Source organism: Typopeltis vanoorti, chromosome 11 (genome assembly GCF_054136105.1).
Source record: "Typopeltis vanoorti isolate ZY-2024b chromosome 11, IOZ_Tvanoo_1.0, whole genome shotgun sequence".
In the NCBI taxonomy this organism is placed as follows: domain Eukaryota; kingdom Metazoa; phylum Arthropoda; class Arachnida; order Uropygi; family Thelyphonidae; genus Typopeltis; species Typopeltis vanoorti.
This window is the reverse complement of record NC_143559.1, coordinates 32,764,720-32,785,990: the sequence shown is the minus strand read 5'-3', so window position 1 is coordinate 32,785,990 and position 21,271 is coordinate 32,764,720. Positions and strand designations below refer to the sequence as shown.

Genomic DNA, 21,271 nt, shown 5'->3' with positions numbered 1-21,271 from the left:
TGTGATTCTGCTGTTCCAGGAGGGATGTTTGGAGTTTAAGTCCCCAGCGACGATGATGGATTCATTTGTGCCTAGTACAGCATCCAAGTCAGAAAATAGCAGGTTCTTAGCAGGGGAGTTGTAGGCGGCGTAGATTTTAAGTCTTCCAGTTGAATTTGTGTGGACTTCTACACCGGTGAGTTCTAGGTTGGGGGGGGGGGGGGTATTCCATTGTGCCTGATGCAGTTCCTGATAAATATGGCTGTACCACCACCTCTGTAGTCCAGTCGGTCGTTTCTGTATAGTGTGTAGCCTCTCAGTTTTGGATTGTCTGCAGGTCTTAGATGAGTTTCATTAATTAGGATGACGTCAGGGTTGTATCTGTGAGAGAATTCTTGAAGTTCCAGAGTCTTGTTTTTTAGGCCATTGGCGTTACAAGCAACGATCTGTAGTGAGTCTGGGAGTAATCTAGTTTTATTCATTAACAAGCATTGATAATATGGTTTGAGTTTCTTTTAGAAATCTTTTTTGTGGAGTTTGGTAAAGGGTTTGACTTACTGAAGTCTTGAAGCATGTTTGCCAATGAGGCTGTGATGACTGTTGTCATTTTTGGAAGAATTTGGTCCTGCTGGATATATTTGGATGAGCGGGCTACTTCGGCGTATGTCCTGCTTCGACGGTGGCTTTCTAGACTGTTGGTATTTTCCACTTGTGAGAGCTCGTATTTTGTTGTCTTTTGTTGGGTGTCAGGCAACTGGGGCGCCGTCAACTCAGGTGCCTGTGGGCAGGGTTCAGAAATCTGCTTCCTTTTGTTGTCTGTTTTATTCTTAGGGTAGTGACTGCAGCCTCTGTAGTTTGCCGGGTGGGGGCCCCCCGCAGTTCGCGCATTTGGCTGGTGAGGTCCTGGGTTTTGAGCAGGTTGATTTGGGGTGGTTTTGCCCACATTTGAGGCATTTGTAGTCTGCTCTGCAGAGTTTCTGTGCATGTCCGTACTTCTGACATCTGTAGCACTGGCCTGACACGGCTCTTTTTCTTAATGGTTCTGTTGTGATTTTCAGACCACAGATCGTTGTTAAGTTGTATATGTTCTTGTGTATGTTAGGTATCTCACCGAGTACTAGGGGCATTGGACTCTTGTCAGCCCGTAGCATTCTGCTAACCTTGATAGGTGGGAGATCGTTGAAGTTGGAGGTCTTCAGTAATTTCATCTGTGCAGATGTTTTCTGTTACTCTCCTGAGTACAACTTTTAGGTTTTTCTCCGACTTCAGTGAGTAAGTATGATATTTAATATTTGACTCCATGGTTTTTGTGAGGAGTCTGTAGTCGCCTACTGTGGTAGGCTGGATTTTAACTCCGTCGTCTACGTTTTTTGCCCATGGATAGGCAATTTGGTGGTTTTGCATAATAGGCCTAAGGGCTGTCCAACGTTCTTTTTCCTGTAGAACAATTGGGGGAACTTTTTCATTGTTGGGGTATCTTCTTCCATCCCCTCGTTTATCCGAGTCTCCGCTGTTTTATGTTTTTTCCGTGCATGGGTTTCTGTATCATGTTTTGGAGTGGGAGCAGAGATTATCAGGTTCATCTTCCCTTCTTCCCCTGATGTTGAGTTGTCCCCTTCTGTGGAGTCGTCTGTTGCTGAATATAGGTTTAGAAATCTTGGCCACTCTACCTCATTTTTCTTCAATAGTTTTTTTGAGGAGGTCGAGTGCTAGCTTCTTATCCAATGATTGGATAAAATCATCGGGACTTAAACTGGTCATGTTTAAAATATTCAAATATATGCTTACCTGAGCTGGATCTCAAGGATTTCCATATAGCATATAAACACAAAATATAACACACTAAAGGACTATCATGAGACCGCAATCACTAATTAACAACACAATCATCAGCTACTTGTTTACCTTCGCTTTCCGCTTATATCAAAAATCTGAATCAACACTCCGTATTATTCATAACAACTATTTAAATCACTGATCACATATATAAACACTCGGCAACCGCCATTATGCACCCAAGTCTGTTCTGGTGATACTAAAGTTGAAGTAATGCAGAAGTCATATTTTCATATACAAGTAGCCAAAAGGTGTCACACCTTATTATTAAAATACTCTGGATTAGAGATAGTTGTTGGAAGTTTTTACACTTGGTAATATTATCAATTAAAGATACCAAGAAATTATATTCTTGTTTTAATCCTTTATCCAAGTGTAAGCAAACAAAGTTTGCACCTGAAGTATTTTCAGGACTGGGCAACTCATATATAAAAGCTAATGGCTTCACATCACTTGCCTTAGTATCCTATAATGCAAAGCACATATCCTTACGGTCATGTATAATGCAATGCATTATAGGAAGGGTGACTAACCAGACTGGTTTGAGTAGTTATTATTGGATATAATCCAATAATAACCCAAAAAATAAATAACCACCCTCCTACAACTCAACCCACACAAGAAGCCCACAGGACTCCTATACCATATATTAAAGGCATCCCTAAACAAAAATTATGTGTGTGGCAAAAATTATGAAAAAGATATCAACTTGTTGCTACCTATAAACCCATCAACCAAATTCCCAGCTTGCCACCTTCTCCAAAACACAAACTCTGACCAATGAGGCTACTTGGTGTATATAGAAAGTACCATGTTTGTGTAACTTGTCTTATTATGCACAAACAGGAAGATCTATAAATAAACATATCTCTGAACATCAAGACCACTTCCTTTTTATAAACATGAATGTTTATATAAAGAAAGTGCTGAAGCCTTACTTCATAGACTTAACCTTAATCGGAATGACTGTTACACTTTGAATTAAATTTCAGTTGTTTGATCATTATACTGATGATGTCTTATGAGTGACATAAGACAAAATATTTACATAATAAAAAAGTTATTTACTGTGGCATACATGTTATTCTATTGTTACGGATACTCCACAAGTTTCACTATATAAGAAAGTTTCTTAATGTATGGAGTAACTACTTTGTAAGACTGCTAAATGAAACTAGCACTGACAGCATGGTGTTGGAAAACACTCAACAGGAATGCCATCTGGAATATATATCTGCACTTGAAGTAGAAAAATTTCACAAACCTGAAATGTGGAAAGGCAGCTGGAGTAGATGATATTCGACCAGAAATACTAAAATATGGAGGGCTACACTGCATAATTCCAATGGTCTGTTCAGAAGGTTGAATTCCAAATGATTAGCCGTTTCTCTAGAATACCCACCGGCTAAGAAAAATTGTGGAGGAGAAGCTTAGAGAAGAACAAGCTGAGTTCAGGCCAAACAGAGGTTATCAGGATCAGATTTTTGCTTTAAAAGACAAACAGTTGAGAAATCATTTGAATTTAACAAGGATCTGTATTTAGGTTTTGTAGATTTGGAAAAGGCAGCATATGATAAGGTGCCAAGAGGAAAGCTGTTCAGAATGCTTCAGTTATATGGTGTAAATGGGACGTTATATCAAGCAATATATATAAAGCCTCTATTTCAGTTGTAAATCAGCAGTTAAAGAATGTTCAGGGAGATAGTAGTTTGATGTTAAGTCAGGTGTGCAACAAGAGTGCATATTATTTCCACTTTATTCATCTATATGATCACATTATGAAGGAAAGTGGTATTAAACCTGATATCAAAATTGGAGATGTTAATCTCAGCTCTTGAATTTATGCAGATGATGTTATACTCAAATGAATTCAGGACAAGTATTCAGGATTCTTTGACCATGAATAAACTGAAATTCAGCAATAACAAAACAAAGATAATGAAAAATGGCAGAAGCCTTGAAAATATCAACTGCATTGTGAATGGAGAACCTATAGAACAAGTAAAACATTTCAGCTACTTAGGCACGATTTTTAGTGAAGATGGCAAATTAAATTTGGAAATAGACTGTAGAATTAGCAAAACTGGTATGGTAAGAAGTAAACTGAATAAATTTATATGGAATAAGAGAGAGATTAGTCAAAACACTTAACTAGCTATATACAAGACAGTGTTCAAACCAATTTTAACTTATGGATCTGAGAGGTGGGTTAGAAATAAAACTTGAACAAAGACTGGAGAGCACAGATATGAGAGTCTTGAGAAAGATTAGGGGACTGAAAATATTGCATCTATTGCAATATCACGTTAAAAATGAGGATATTAAAAAGAAACTTGCCATTGTTAACATTAAGGAATGTGTTAGTAGAGCTAATCTCAGGTGGTATGGCCACTTAAACAGAATGGTAGAGGAAAGATTAGCTAAACAAGTGTTCTTTGCCAGGATGGCAGGAAAATGACCCTGAGGAAGACCACTTTTTTACTGTATTGATGCAGTAAAAATACCTGGTGCCTTAGAAGACAGAAATATAAGATCTGATGATATTGGAATATCGACAGATAACTGGCTAATCTGGAGGAAAATTGTTCATAGGAAGTTAGTAATGGTGTAAACTTTCATGTAGTACTGTCATAAGATCCGGTACAACCGGCCTCCTCCCTGATGACATATGTCAGAAATTTGATGATGACAGTGATAATTTATTATTATGCTGGCAATAAATTTATGTCCACATTTGGCTATAGTCATGAAACGTTTTTCATATACAGGTGAAAATGTAGTATTTCCTTACCTTTTGGCACCAGTGTAATAGCACTAGTGTGAAACAGAAAGAATTCACTCTCCATTTAGTTAAAAAAAAATACCATAACAACAATTAATTTAAGGTCAAAAAAACTGTTTAAAGTAGGTGTGAAATGGATGAGTAAAGGAATTTAGCATGAAATTTGGAAGAAGAGGATACTGTGGAGGCAGCACAAGATGAATAATGCTAGCAATCATTTGCGTGAGGAGTATGACTCAGTTGGTTATAACAGCAAAACTACAGTATGAGTATAAATAACAAATCCGAGCAAGAAAAACCCTAAAGAGTTTTTTAGATATGTCACAAGTAGAAGCAAGAATGATTATGATAAGATGATGTTAATGGATGAAAATGATAGAATGGTATCTGCTGCAGAAGAAATCATTGAGGTATTCAGGGGACAATTTATAATGATGTTTCATCCTTATCAGGGTGAAATCATGACAAACTCAAGTGTAGATGACATAGGAGAGGATGATTTAATCATGACTGAACAGGAGGTATATGAGGAAATAAGGCTTGATGTCAAGAAGGTGGTAGGACTTGATGACATATCACCTTAAGGGAATGTTCCAAGGAATTGACATTAGCATTTGCATGCCTGTTTAATAAGAGTATTACAATGCCACAGGTTCCAAGACAAAAGAAAGTAAAATTGTTCCTCTGCATAAAGTTCATGATAAGGCTGTGGCTACAAATTATAGGCCAGTCTATATATCCAGAGTTGTGGTTAAGGTACTGAAGTGATTGGTGAAAATTGGAATACAGAAATGTGTTGACAACAGCAGTATTCTCTGTGGTTGTCATTATGAGTTTGTTAAAGTGAGATCATGTTTTACCAACTTACGTATGTACTATAACAAGGTGACGAGTGTCTTGGATGAGGGAGATGCAGATACAGTAGTATACTTAGATTTTTCAAAAGCTTTTGATCTGCCACATAACAATCTGTTAAATAAACTGAAACAGATGGAAGTGGATAACAGACCAGTGAGTTGGATCTGTGACTATCTGTCAGATAGGTACCAGAAAGTTGTATATGGGGATGCATTATTCCAAAAGAGAGGAAAACCAGCAAACCAGATGGATCTTTCCATCTTGCCGCTGGTGTTTGAAGACAAGAAGAAGAAGATTATCCCAAAGAGGAAATCACTAGTGTGCCACAGAAGTCTGTATTGAAACCATTGTTGTTCAGTTTGTATATTAATGATAGCGTGTGAGTTTAACTGGTGATATACAACTTTTTACAAATGATGCAAAATTGGGGAGAGCAATGCAGAATCAAGCAGATGTTGTGGCCTTACAGGAGGACTTGAATAGATTGTATGAGCAGGCAACAGTATTGAACTGTCAATTCAGTGTTGCAAAGTGTAAGGTTTTGAAATTGGTAAGCAATGATGAAATGCAAAGTATACACTTGGTGGAGAAACTTTAAAACAGGTAGAGGAGATGACAGATCTGGAAGTGATGGACAAGAACCTGAAATTCAGGGGCACATTTCACAAGTTGTGAAGATGTCACATTGGATAATGGCAATGATGCAGATGACCTTGACCTTTGGAAATAGAGGTTATGATTCCATTGTATAAGTCTTTTATCAGGTCTCATATGGATTATTGTGCACAGATTTGGTCACCTGGTTTTCATGAGGTCTAGAGACGATTCACCAGGGTAAGTGGTCTTGGAATGTGGAGCATAAAGACAGATTGAAAGAATGTAAATTGCAAAGCCTTGTGTCAGAGATAGTTATCAGGTTAACATGGTAGAAATTTTTCATAGAATGAGAGAGGAGGAAGGTAGTAGAACAAGAGGCCATCCCTGGAAACTGTATAAGGAGGGTGCAAGCAGAGTAGTGAGGTTCTTTGCATGGAAAGTGAGTGATGATTGGAATGCATTGCTTGAGTGTGTTGTGAATGTAGAGACAATGAATCAATTTAAGGCATAGTTGGATGTACTCTGCATGTGTGAGTGTGTACCTGCCACAATGAGTCTGTGACTCCATGGAGGTCAGATGTTAATACACTGGTGTCCAAAAGTTAAGCACAGACTAAATTTTTACCTGTATATGAAAAAAATTTTCATGACTACAGCCAAATGTGTACATAAAGGTATTGCCAGCATATTAATAAATTATATTACTACACATAAAATGTGCTATGAATTTTGTACAAATTAAATTACGATATTTTTTGGCAAAAGTTACAGATTTCTTAAGGACACAGTTAGGAATTAACGTACAGAAAACTATGCAGAAAGACATTTCAGTATGGCAAATGTCCACCCCTGAACTGTGATGCAGCTCTCACAACGTCATACCATTCTTAGCACCAAGTGATTTAGTTTTTGAGTCAAACTGGCCTACTCCTTCAGAACAAGGATAAGGCCTTGTTTGTTTTCTGAAGTGTAATTTCAAGCAGCAGTGTGTCTCCCTATTGCATCCCAAACATTCTATGGGGTTGAGATCTGGGGAACGTGCTGGCCACTCGATTCAATTAATATCCTGGTCTCCAGACATATATCCAGTGCTCCAGTAGCATTAATTTTAATATCATCCATTAAAAATTAATTCTTCACCAACAGTATCATATAACAACCGATGATGAGGTTAAAAAACTTCATTGCAATATTGTTTACCAGTTGAAGTCCCTTTTTCCAGTACTTGTAGCTTGGTGTGTTTATTAAGCATAATGCTCTCCACACCATGACCACGACAGTGCTATATCTGTCCTTTCAAGAACATTCTTTGTGATGATAACAGTACCATTTTCATGCCAGATGAAGTGTCATCTAGAATCAGAATGAAAGACCCTGTTCCTTCATGAAAAGAGTTTCCTACAAACACAATTCACTTAGCACAGTCTTTTATCCTGTTTAGTGCTATCATGTGATCTCTTTGCGTGCAATTCGAAAATTTGAATGTGCACATGGTTTCTACTCATGTGTAAAGAGTATATTAGTCATTGGTGTCTTGTCCAATTTTTATGGATACATCACCTAATCTGAAAATGTGCTCTACAATGAGCTGAGGGGGATGCAGACTACAGGTCTTCAGACGTATAGGCCTACTCGTTACAGACATTTTGCCACAGTTTATCAAGATATCCACATACCTGTGTTTGAATGGAGCCGACTGGCAAGCTGACCTGCCATGGTGTGTCAATTACATTTTGCTACTATAACCAAAAATCTGTCTTCATGCTCTGTGATAGAGGGAGGGTGACCTCTCATCAAAAGTCTGGAACACATTCCATTGGTTTGAAATGCTGCCTAGAGTCTGGATACAACGCTATGTGAGATTCTAAACTCTCTCTCTCTGGCAATATCAGAAATTCTCTCTGTGGTCTTCTTCAAGTTTTCCAACAATTCTTCACCCACATGTGAAATCATCTAGATGATATTTGTGAGACATTAAAAGACATCCAAGTTTACAGCTCTGCTCCTTCATAAAAAGAGCTTCCTACAAACACAATTCGCTTAGCTCAGCCTTTTGTCTTTTATCCTGTTGAGTGCTATCGTGTGATCCCTTTGCATGCAATTCGAAAATTTAAATGTGTACATGCTTTCTACTCAAAATTGTCAGTTATACAAATTGCCACAAGTTGATTCATCTGAATTTGTGGTGGTAATCTTCAGAAATAATGTTCATCCTTAGGTTTTGGACACCTGCATAATAATAATAATAAACAATTAGAATGTATTCATGAGTTGATAATCTGAAAGATTTTATATGAGATGATATATGAGGGTTGTAAATTAATTAGTGACAGCATGTTCACAACATCTATAATAGCTTATTTATCAAGTCTATACAGTTTCAACCCTTCAAGGTTGAAACTGTATAGACTTGATCCTGCAGTGTTCTGCACCTGTTTCCAAATTTGTGGGAACTGATGGATATCATCATCTGAGTGTGGCCTGTTAATATAGGTTGCACTCTACTGCTCATAGAACCTCTTGCATATGAAAAAACTGCAGACCTCTGAAGGGTTCTTTCATTTTGGGGAATAAGTCAAAGTATCGAGAACTCATATCCAGTGAATATGGAGGATGTTCCAATACTTTTCATTGCCAACTGTCCAACATCTCTATCACCAATTGCAACTCATGACATCGTGCATTGTCATGCAGCAAACATGGTGGTGAACCAGTGAAAAAAATGTGGTCAATTTCTCCTTAAAGCCAGATGCAAATGGTGCTCAAAATGTTGAAAGTTTTTTACATGGTTATGCTATAAATTAAAGATGTCAAGAAATTATATTATTGGTTTTATCCTTTATCTGAGTATAAGCATACAAAGTTTGCACACAAAGTAATTTCATGATTGCATTACTTGCACATAGAGGCTTATGACTTCACATCAATTGCCTTAGTATCCCAGCTAACAACTGCTTACCTGTGACATTTTTGCATCTCAGTCAAGTGATATGACTCAATGAGGTACAAAATTTTCCACATACAGAGCCTCTTTTTTAGGATGTGCCAAACACTTTGGTGGCTTATCCCAGTTTTCTGGGCTAACTGGTGCACAGTCCATTGCTGATCAACTGTGAGAGTTCCCCTAACAAGCTCAATATGTTTATCTGAAATGACAGGTTGATTATCATCTGGGTGATTCCACACAAAATGCACTGACACATCTTGTGACAGTCCCATACAGTAGGGCTCTGTCACCACACGCTTCCCTAATGCCACGATAACAGTCACTCATAGTTTTATCTCATACAACCTTGATCTTGATCCAGGATCATTGTTCTGATCTTCTGAATATATTGTACATTACAGTGCTGTACATTGAGATGTTGACTTCTCCACTAACCACTTCTCCACACAAGGGCACTTTTTAGAAGTGCTAACTGTATATATACAGTACATACAATTAGCACTTCTATCTGTCAAGAATAGCATTTGAGTTACCAACTACGTGTCCTGAGGGTGTTGCCACTACTTTATTTACAACCCTTGTATTATGGTATGAATGCTGACTAGAGCCTTTAGTTAATGATACCCAAAAGCAAAAAAGGGAAACACATGATTATTATTCAAAGAATAACTATGTCTCTCTCTCTTTAGATCATTTACACCACTAAAAGTAGTTAGTGATTTTCAGAAATCAAATTTTATAAAATGTAAGTATATACACTTTATAGTCATCTAAACCTCTCTGATGCCTATTTGATATATATATTGCAATTTGAAAATAAATTGGTTCTCTAAATTTGTTTCATGTAACATTATTTCTACAGTTCTTGATATCTAGACAGCATGATTTACAAAAAAAAAAAAAAAAAAAAGTTGAGAGGAATTAATTTTTAGTATTCATATTCTGATTAAGTCATCCTTTATACCAAAAGCATAAATATGCTGTGCTCTAGGGAATTTACTTGATCCCATTAAAAGCATTATATATACATCACACTTGTATTATGTATAATGCTTTCAGTCTAATTTGTACATTATACATAATGAAAATGTATTATAATTTTAGCATTTGCTTACATTTTCATTATTTACATTTTTTATAATTGTTGCACATAAAAATAGCAAAAAATAAATTAGTAAATATGTTTATTATTTTTATACAGCACCAAAAAAGAAGGAAAAAGAATTCAGAAGCATCAAAAGAAACCTTATCACATGTAGTGATGGTAAGTTGCAAAACATAAAAAGTGACAAATTATTCACAAATATTGTTTTCAATGTCCATAAACAATTTTGAGCCCAAACAGATTCATGTTTAATTATTATTATTACCCTAAGACCCCATGGAGTCAAGGACTCATCTAGGAGGTCCCTTTGTCATACACGCAGCTCATCATACCACATCTTAAACACATTCACATTCTCTGCAGACACCACACTCTCAGGCAAGGCATACAATTATTAAAACCTCTGCAATCAATAAAACCTGCTCCTCATTCCACTGTTTACATCCTCCTTATACAGTTTCCAGGGATGACCTCTTTTTCTCCCCTGATCTCTCACCATTTTAATGAATTGCATCTTTTCAACCTTTCCTCATATTCAACATTCCAGAGATCAGAAACTACCTTAGTCAATCGCCTCTGGACCCTTTTCAACATCTCTTTGTCCTTTTGAAAACTAGGGACCAAATCTGTGCAGAGTCTATGTGTGGCTTAATCAGAGCCTTATTAATGGAACAAGAAACTCCTTACTTCTACAAGTCAGTGTCCATCATTCCCAGAATTTGTTGTGTTATCCTCACAATTTTTGCAATGTGTCTTCTAAATTTTACATCCTTATCTGCCACCATCACCCCAAGATCTCTTATTTCCTCCACCTCCAACAATATAACCCCACCAAGAGTGAATTCTACATCTCATCTTTGTTTCCCAAATTTTAAAACTTTACATTTTGCAACATCGAACTGGCAAACCCCCACTCACATGCCCATTCACTCAATGTATTCAAGTCTTCTTAAGGCCACAACATGTGCTCTATTCATAATTTGTCCCAACTTTTCATCATTTGCAAACAATTGAATATCCCTATCTAAATCTTCCCCAATATCATATCATTAACATACAGGTTAAACAGCAGTGGCCTTAAAACAGACCCCTGAGGCACACTACTAGTAACTTTTTTTCTTCCGGGGTATTGCTCCCTCATACGTAGCTTGCTGATACCTACTATCACATAGCCGATCTTCAGTCCAGTGCACTTTGTCATATATTCCTATTCTATCCACTCTAGTTTGACTATCAACTTTTCATATGATAATCTATCAAAAGCCTTTGCAAAATCTAAGTATACTACTGTCTTTCCATTTCCTTTGTCCAGTGAAGCCGTAAGCTTATTTTAATAAGTAGATTACTAAAACATGACCTCCCTTTAGCAAATCCATGCTGTCCATCAAAGATAATACCATTGTTGTTAATCCAATTCTGTATCCTGGTTCTCTCTCATCCTCTCCAACACTTTACCACAACTGACACACAGATAGGTCTATAATTTTATGCATGAGGTCTGTCACCTCCTTTATGAAGTGCACAATCTTGCCCTCCTTCCACTCCTTTGGAACTTGACCCAGTGTAAGACTCATATTAAACAAATATGTCAAGGTAGATGCCAACTCCCTGGCCCATTCCTTCAAAATATGTGGTAATATATTATCAAATTTCACAGCTTTATTAACATCAAGTTTGCTCAATTAAAGACTTGCTCACTTACAGTCAGTCTCTCCTCATAATAAACTGCTCTCAAACTCTCCATGATGTCATATTCACAAGAATGAAAGACCTTCATGAACTGCTCATTAAATATCTTAACTATATCCTATGCAGCAGCTGTTCTTATACCAGTTTCTCCAATCAGTGTCATCCTTTTATCATCATTCTTTTTTTTCTTTACTACATGTTGAAAGAATTCCCGAGGATTTTTTTTTTTTTTTTTGCTTCAATAGCTAACCGCTGCTCATACTACACTTTTACTACCTTACCAACAAGTGACCCTCCTTTCCTGTTCTTTGTATTCCTCATACAATTGATTATTACCACTCCTGTTATGCTGCCTCTACAATGCCTTTATCCTCTGTATTGCATGCTTAATCTCTTCATCCATTTCACACCTACCTTATTTAACCTTCTGATCCTTGGAATACATTTAGACATTGCTTCTGCTAGGTAGTTCTTGAATATCACCCAAGCTGCATGGATCTCCTTTCCAGCTAACTCCTCATTACATGCTACACATGCAAGCTGTCTCCCGAGCTTCTCATAATCACCAGCCTTGTGGTTCCATATATATCCTTTCCTCACAGCAGTCTTCATATTGCTGGCAACCACCCAGGTAATCACTTCATGATCACTCTCACCAAGTGAAGGGTGATTTGACACCTCATTTATAATTATTTATTTATTTATTTAGCGTATGATCATACAACGGCCATGAGGCCTTTTTTTTTTAAAAGGGAAGTATGGCACCATCTCAATTCCCCTAATTTTATCAGGGCTCAGGACCAGCATAGCTGACGAATGAGGCCTATGGCTGAATCTTAGGTATTCCTGACTGTAATCCATGTTGTTCACGGGGCCGGTTTGCCCCGTGAACAACAATTCCCTGTACTGGGGAACAAAAAACCCAAGTTTCTGGGTGAAAAAATCCCCTACCTCTATATGAGACTGGCTAAACTCACCTTTCTTCAAATGAGACCAGATAAAGGTTCCTCGCGTCATGGCCAGGAATCAAACCCAGGTCTTTCCGACCAAAGTGCTTTTTCTATACTGACCTAGCTACAGAGGTTCTCATTTATAATAACATCCTCTGATGAGATGATCAATACCAATATCCTCAAACCTCATGTGCATTCCACAATCTTGTAAACAAACTTGGTAGTTTTCCTCCAGACTCTCTCTCTCTATTTCCTTATCAATCATGTATCCAAAACAGATCTGCAGTTGCCTTATATAGTGGTACTCACCTCCTTATTTTTGCATTGGAGACAATGAGATGACCAGGTTGGGAATATCTTAGTGACCATGTCTGCATACAGAAATTCTGATATAGCTAGATAAAGCATTCCACATGTCTACAAGGAAAGTATCTTTTGCATTCATTTAATCTATTTAACTCCTGCTCTCGGGATATTTTGAACTATGACACCTGTTAATGGATTAATTAATGTGCAGTTTGCGTCCATTTTACTTCACTTTCTATCCACTTGTCCAGTCTCCAATAATTATTCAATGCTTTGATTACTCAGGACTGTATTTCTTGTCCTGAATAGGTCTTGTCTGTTGTTGAAATTGTTATAAACTGATAAATCCTACAGCTTGAAAAAATAATAAGTGCATTAGTTTCTCAAGCATAGTTCTAAACTGTTGTGATGAGATGACTTAATGCATTGAGTGCAGTGTAGTTATAATTTACAGTCATCCCTCGACTTACGTTGGGGTTCCGTTCCATCCAGCAGGACATAAGTCAGTCGGACATAACTCGATACATTAAATCAACAGTCATAGGGGTTAGGGACTCAACTATAATAAATATACTGTCATTTTCATTTTTAAAACTTATAAACTGTACTGTGCCTCCACAATCACAACCTCATTACCTTTGTTGTTTTTTTTATGAAAATGTCCAGTGTGTTTTGCTTATTCCTCTTCTTCTTTTGATCATAAATTTGTATATAGCAAACATACACACCATGTACTTTCCTTTCTACTAATGGATTAATTAGTACTAATAAATAGCGTTCAATATTGAGGTCCATGTCTTCAGCCATTTTGAGAACATTGCTAACTGCAGAAAACATTTCACTGTAAATTGTTTAATTACCTCTTCTTGTTTCTCTTTGGCCAACTCTTCAGGGGTACTTTCTATGAGTTGAACTATGTCATCATTATTCACTTTGAGATTCAGATTTTTTGCTAGGCCCACTATTTCTTCACTCAATTTCAAAACTTCCAAAATCGTGCACAAACCTTTTTAATGTCTTTTTCCATATGTTGCTCATACATTAAAAGGTCACTTTGCCTAAAGCCACAGCAATATTTTTAATAGCGTGATAAATATTAAATGCTTTCCAGAATTGCATGAGAGTCTGATCATTTTCTTCAGTGGCAGAAATGGCTTGTGAAAAAGTCCTCTGTAGATAATAAGCCTTAAACACTCCAAGAACTCACTCCCTGATCCATCAGTTGGATCAATGAAGTAGTGTTTGGAGAGAGAAACATGACCTTGATCTTGGGGTGAAGATCACTGGTGTAAGGTGGATGAGCTGGAGCATTATCTAGAATTAATAAAATTTTAAATTCTACGTTTTCTTTCACACAATAGCTTTCCATTTCACTCGCATAACATAAGGCATCCCCAAACAATTTTTGAGTCATCCATGACTTCTTATTGCTTCAATAAACGAACTGGAAGAGTATGCTTCCTAATATTTTTTTTTTAAGGCTCGTGGATTCTCAATGTGCCATATCATAAATGGTTTCAGTTTATATCCAGCCACATTACCCTTAACAGAATCGTAATACAGTCTTTAAGAGCCTTGAAACCAGGCATAGATTTTAGCTTTTTGTAGATGAATGTCTGCTTGCATTTTTTCTAAAGCAATGAGTTTTCACATTATGCAGCACAAATGCTACTTGAGTCTCACAAACCAACCGGAAGAAGTGTTGAATTCTTAGTCATAATTCGGCCCTGCTTTCTCTTTCAACATGTTGAAGAGACTTAGTGCTTTAGCAGTTATGGTCCTCTATCCATGATGCAAGTAGCTTTTCCATATCACCAATAGGACCTTGTTGTTCCTTCATCACTATCGTCAATTTAATGGAAGCAAATCCTTTCACAGCCACTATGATTTTATCCTTATTTTTCAAAATGGTCATCACTGAAGAATGAGACCATCCGAAATCATGTGCAATGACATTAATGGGCTTACCAGCATGTTGCTTTATAACTTGCAACTTCATTTCAAGATCGATTGCTCACCTCTTTTTCCATGATTCTTCACTAGGTTTTTTAATTGGGCATGTAGAGGCCATGTTGCACAAAATATCACAAAATATTTCACGATACACAAATAACCTATTTCTCAAACACAAAATCAATAGAGGAATTGCTGATTGCTGAGAGAGAGGTTGCCGTCGAATGTGCTGGTCCTACTGTGCATGATGCATTGTTGCTAAATAAAAAGCTTTTTACTTTACACTCACTTGCATCTTCTTAGAAAGTATAGTTGAAAATGTTATTTATTCCCTTATGGGATCACGGATGTATCTTTGAGTGGGTGTAAGTCGAGGGATGACTGTATTCTCATCTCATCTGATCTTCCTCTTAAATGCTATGTTCAGTAGCCTCTCACAGATGATTTTAGCTATGTAATAACTAATGCAGTCTGCTCTCACTATAGTAAACACCATTATAACAAACTTACTGAGCATAAGCTACCAAAAACAGTCCTGATTCTATAGAATCAGGACTTTTTTTGGTAGTTTCTCAAGGAAATGGACTATAGCTAGTTGTCTGTTATTTAAAGAAAATTATTTCTGTGGTACCTACAAGTTTGCTGTATTGAGGATTGATTCTGTATGTCAAGTGGAAGAAGGGTATAATTATATATTAATGTTTGATTATCTTTACAAATTGTTTAATACTATTAAATTGTTTATAGGCTTTCAGCAGTCCGATATATGATTTTTTTACAAGAAAACATGTACAGAATTTAGAAATGAAAAAGAATTCTTCTGTGGTTAGTGCAACTGTGGAAGCCCAGTTTGAAAATTTACAGAATGATATGAACAGCAAGATATCGCACATTGCTCTTTCTGAAGAGAAGAAAGATGATTTCACAAAGGTGTGAAAATACATTTTGTGTCATCGGTTTTTGTGTTCCTTATTTATACTGATACCGTTCTCAGACATAAATTTAGATATAATGCAGGAACTTGTATAAAATGACTTTGTATAGAATTTTTCTGAGGAAGTTTAGTCATTACATATTTTCACTGCTATTATTGATGTTGATAAAGGTTATATTTTGTATGTACTTATTGTTGAAATGGTTTTCACCTACTGAATTGCCATTATAGAGAAAGCATTTTGTTATAAAAATATATATGTAAAATAAAAACTGCCAAATACATTTGAAAATATAATTATACATTCTGAATGATGATTAATCTATATCACTGCATAAAAATGTCAAGAATAGTCAAAATAATGAATATAGAAGAGAAAAAAAAAAGAATAGTATATCTACATTTTTTTTTCATCTATGGCTTTAAAAATTAAATTTAACCTGAATATACTTCTTTCTTGAAAATATTAAACCTTTGGTAGTCTTTTAATAAAATATAGATATGGATGCAAAGCAGAAAATTATTATTAATGAATGTAACTAGGAAAGCTTGCCAGTTTAAATTTTTCATTAGATAATTTGGAATACAATAACCAAGAAATAAACTTTTATAATTTGGAATACAATAACCAAGAAATAAACTTTTATATTGTTACTGATAGAAAATTGCAATTTTCTACATACATTGTTAAGTAATTTGATCCCTCTCTCCGATCAGTCCTGAAATACATATATATTACATTATAAACTGTGAAAGCATTACTGTAAGCATTTCAAGTATGTTACTATTTTAGGTTGCTTTTATGTTTTTTTTCTCCCCTCACAGAGCTGCCAAAAGCAATATAATTCAACTTGTAGTTACTTGCATAATTTAACAGGTTATTGCATTCATCATCTTTCTTTAATTCCGAAAAATGTAAATTCGTTGTTGTCCATGATTTAAGAAAGAAAGAGTGATAAATTGACTCGAGTATTATTGTATTGATATGCTTTTGATAAATGGATAACTTAAAAAAAGATGATATAGACTTCATAGGCTGTACTTTACAGGTATTTAATCTCATCTTTGCTTAATTTATACAAAGGATAAAAGACATAAAAATGTAACTTCTGATGAGGCAGAATAGATACATGGAATATTATTCCTAATTATTATTATTATTATCTGAGACCTCCAGGAAGTTGAGGACTCATCAAGGGAGGCTATAAATCAGCCAAACTAGCTATCGTACCTTCCCTTAAATTCATTCACATTAGATGCACTCACTATCCCTAAGGGCAAATTATTTCACTCACTCACTGCTCTCTGTGAGAAAAACCTAGCTCTTATCCCTTTCTTGACTGCGAATAAATTTAACTTCCATGGATGTCCCCGTGTTCTCTCCTCACCTTCCATATAATGAAAAATTTCATCACTTGATGAAATTTTTCCAGATATAGTGTTTGTAAATCTTCTTTGCACCCTTTCCACATCCTCTTTATCCCCTGAACCCAGGAGACCAAATCTTTGCCCAATAATCCAGGTGTGGTCTTTTCAAAGCCTTATAAAGAGGTAAAATGTATTTTTTTCTACATGTCAAGGTTTGCTTCAACATCGCAATTATCCTCTGAGTTGTATTTGCAACTTTTGCTATGAACTTTTGCCTTTGAACTTTAAATTCCTATCCACCATTATGCCAAGATCCCTTGCCTCTTCAGCTTCTTGTAGCATAACCCGCTAATATAATATGCTGTTGGAACTCTAATCATGCCAAAGTGCATAACTTTATACTTAGTAACATTAAATTGACAGCCATTTTCGTTTGCCCAAATTTCCAGTCTATTCAAATCATTTTGTAATTGCTGAACATCAGTAGCATCCCTGATTGCTCTGCCTATCTTCACATCATCAGCAAACAATTGTACAGCTGATGTTGGAGATCCTTCCTGATGTTATTAATGTGTAGATTGAACAATAATGGCCCTGATCATTGGTCACCTGGCATATTCACACCCACTCTATACCACTTTTTGATATCTGTCTGTCACCCATCCCCTGATCCAAGTCAAGAGTTTATATTCTAATCCCATATTCTTAAGTTTATGTAACAGCCTTTCATGTGGTAGCCTTAGAAAAATCTGGCATTATCATACCATATCTATTCCCTTTATCCAACTCGGCCATAACATTGTTATAAAATATGAGCAAATTGCTAAAACATGACCTTCCTTTAGTAAATCCATGCTGTTTCTTGCTGAGTATAGCATGTTTGTCTACCCATTTCTGTATGCGAGTTCTTACCAACTTCTCTAAAATCTTCACTACCACACCAAAGATATTAGGTCAGTAGTTAGACACATCAGTTTTTGCACCACCCTTGTACAATGGAACTATCATACATTCCTTTCATTCATGTGGTGTCATTCCTGAACTTGAGACTCAAGTTATACAAACATATGAAAGGAGTAGCCAATTCGGCTGAACATTCCTTAGCAAATAGTCTGATATTCCATCTGTCCCTATGGACAAATTCTTATCCAGGTTATGCAACAGCTCTTCAACCTCATTTTCAAGAATCTCTAACTCTTCATCCAATGTAGCAGTAATCAAAAAATAAATGAAAAATAAAAATGATAAACAAAAATTTTTATAATGTTTGTTTATGTATTTTATTTGATTATTCATCCTGTGTTCATTGCTGAAAGAGATATATGGTTAAAATATGAAAAAATATTTACTTTGATTCAAAATGCAAGCATTGTGTTAGATTATTAATTTATTGCATCAGATTTGATACTGTGTATAGTATTTATAGTTGACTACATATGAGTTATTGTAATATATACATTTTGCAGTTAACTTTATTTTGTAATAAAGTTTATTTTTCATATTCCAATCTATTATCACAGTGATTGATCAGTTATTGTCCCCCTCTCCCCCCCCCCTCTGAACTACTTGATTTATTTTTGATATTTTTATAAATCAACAATATTTTTACATATAAGTAATAATATTATTCATTTTTCACATTTCTCAAGATGCATATGTGGTCTTCATATGCATCTTGTATTAATTAACAGTAACAAAAGTTGTTTTTTTTTTTTGGTTGCCTGGGTGCACTTTTCTCACAGTAAGTCAATTGTTGTTCAGATAATACCAAGGTTACTAAAGGTGTAAGTGGCATATGTACATAATTTAGAAATGCGTGTTCTCAGATCCACTTCTGTTTTTCACAGGTAAAAACTTGAGTTTATTTATTTATTTTTTGTTTGTTTGTTTTTAACCCACTACTTCCCATATTAGATCAGTCAACAATCAGGTGAAAGCCTTTATAACAGTTACTTACAACCTACACAACATTTGAATTCTGTTTATTTCACCAAAGTGCTTTCTTTCCTACTGGATTGTGGAGATGTGTTGTTAGTGAAAAACAGTGAATATTTTCCAAGTAAAATCAATTGCAATCAATCTTTCTCTAAATCCAGAGTAATTTAATAAAAAAAAGGTGGCACACCTTTTGGCAACTCCTATAGGTAAAGATGACCTCACTAGTGCTTCTGCCGGTTATCTCCACCACTGGGCCTGGCTCCCACAGAGACCTCAATAACGGTCGAAACTAGTCTGGGAATGTAAGTGAAATGTAAATTACACCTTTGAATATTCTTGCACTTATTTAAATAATGACGATTCAGTTGCCTGGATCTGAGCATTTTGTTGAATCACTAGACACCAAAATCTTTATATTCAAGTTATATTGGAGCCTCTGTAGCAGAATGGGAAGAATGACAGTACATTGTACCCCTCGATTCCTGTGGTTTCTTTAAATCTTAAGGAAGTGGCCATAAACAGATAAAAGGAATGTGTGTGCTTTGAAAACCTTGACTCCCATCCAAGTGTACATTAAAAGTAATATTCACATAAGTTCACTTTAGAAGGTTTAAAAAAATATAAAAAAATACATTTCTGAAACAAGCTGAATCTTTACATTTCTCTAATATCTATCTCAGCAAAAATATAAAAACATCAAAGATACCATTGTGATAACATATGTTTGATGCTTAGTAAAGAACCTTATCCATAACTTTATTAGTATTATTATATGACACCTCCAAGGAGTCCATGGACTCATCATAGAAGGGCACTCCACTCCACTACACATGTCTGACCATCTTCCCTATTACTTAATTCTTCTGCTACATACAATTACCGTCAACACCATCTATCACCAATCACTACCCACAACAGTATTTTTGTCTGTAAATTGTGTGTTCTGATGGTTGATTTGTCTGTGTGCAGGATAAAAAACTTGAATTTCCAGGAGGAAAAACCCTTTGTATGAGATTAGCTGCAGTGGTGTAGCTAGAGCTTTTGCTGTCCGGGGCAATTCCTGAGTTTGCCGCCCCTCTCAATACACACCAAAAAATTCTACAAAAAGAAAACTTTAATATCAACATTCTAAAATGTTTTTTTTTTTTTTTTTGCTTTTCTGTAAGCAATTGTCGATGACATTGGCGAAGTCTATTTCATAGTAATGTAGGTAATTCTTAATCACTTTTATTTATAAAAACTCCTCTCACAACTAGCAACACTTACAGCAATTGTGAGGAAATTAATTTTACAATTAACTGCAAAAGTTCAAAAAGGTTCAAAGTGCTGCCCAGGGCAGACTGCCCCCCTCCGCCTCCCCCTAGCTACGCCTCTGATAGGCTGACTTACCTAACAGTTGAAAAAGCACATATGAAGTTTTGTCTCGTCATGATAATGAGAATCAAACTCCAGCCTTTTCCAGTTTGAGGGGTACAATGTACTGTCATTCTTCCCATTCTGCTACAGAGGTCCAATATAACTTGAATATAAAGATTTTGGTGTCTAGTGATTCAACAAAATGCTCAGATCCAGGCAACTGAATCATCATTATTTAAATAAGTGCAAGAATATTCAAAGGTGTAATTTACATTTCACTTGAAGATTCTGATAGTCAGAAAAGTCAGAATCTTCATTTTATTGTTCCATTAAAGATAGTGTTGGAACGTATTTCCTAGTTTTGAATCCACCATCTTGTTGTAAAGTTGTTCTTAATAAAATCAATTAATTGCTGGTTGATTACTATTCAAAATATGGAGAAATTTATATTTATACTGCGCCACCCTATATTTAGATTAGTCTATGTAAAATAGTAGAATCAATCTTCATTTAATATAGCAGTCTCATTAATCATATAGGCTGAATTTAATATTTTACACTTAAGGCTCCCACAAGATCCGAACTTTTTATGAACGGTGCAATGAAAAAGAATCAGGCACACACAATATTGAAGTTAATAAAACAAAACATTTAATACAAGGTTATGTGA

General features: G+C 35.8%; 1 protein-coding gene across 1 annotated transcript in view; it reads left to right on the top strand.

Annotated features, from left to right (window-relative positions):
• LOC150101422 (uncharacterized) overlaps positions 1-18,723 on the top strand; it is a 274,314-nt gene extending 255,591 nt beyond the window's left edge. The window contains exons 30-31 of the mRNA XM_090400110.1: positions 10,201-10,263; positions 15,753-18,723. Coding sequence (XP_090256236.1) covers positions 10,201-10,263; positions 15,753-15,941 — 252 coding nt within the window. The 3' untranslated portion in view covers positions 15,942-18,723. The remainder of the gene's footprint in view (positions 1-10,200; positions 10,264-15,752) is intronic.
• Positions 18,724-21,271: the final 2,548 nt, after the last annotated feature.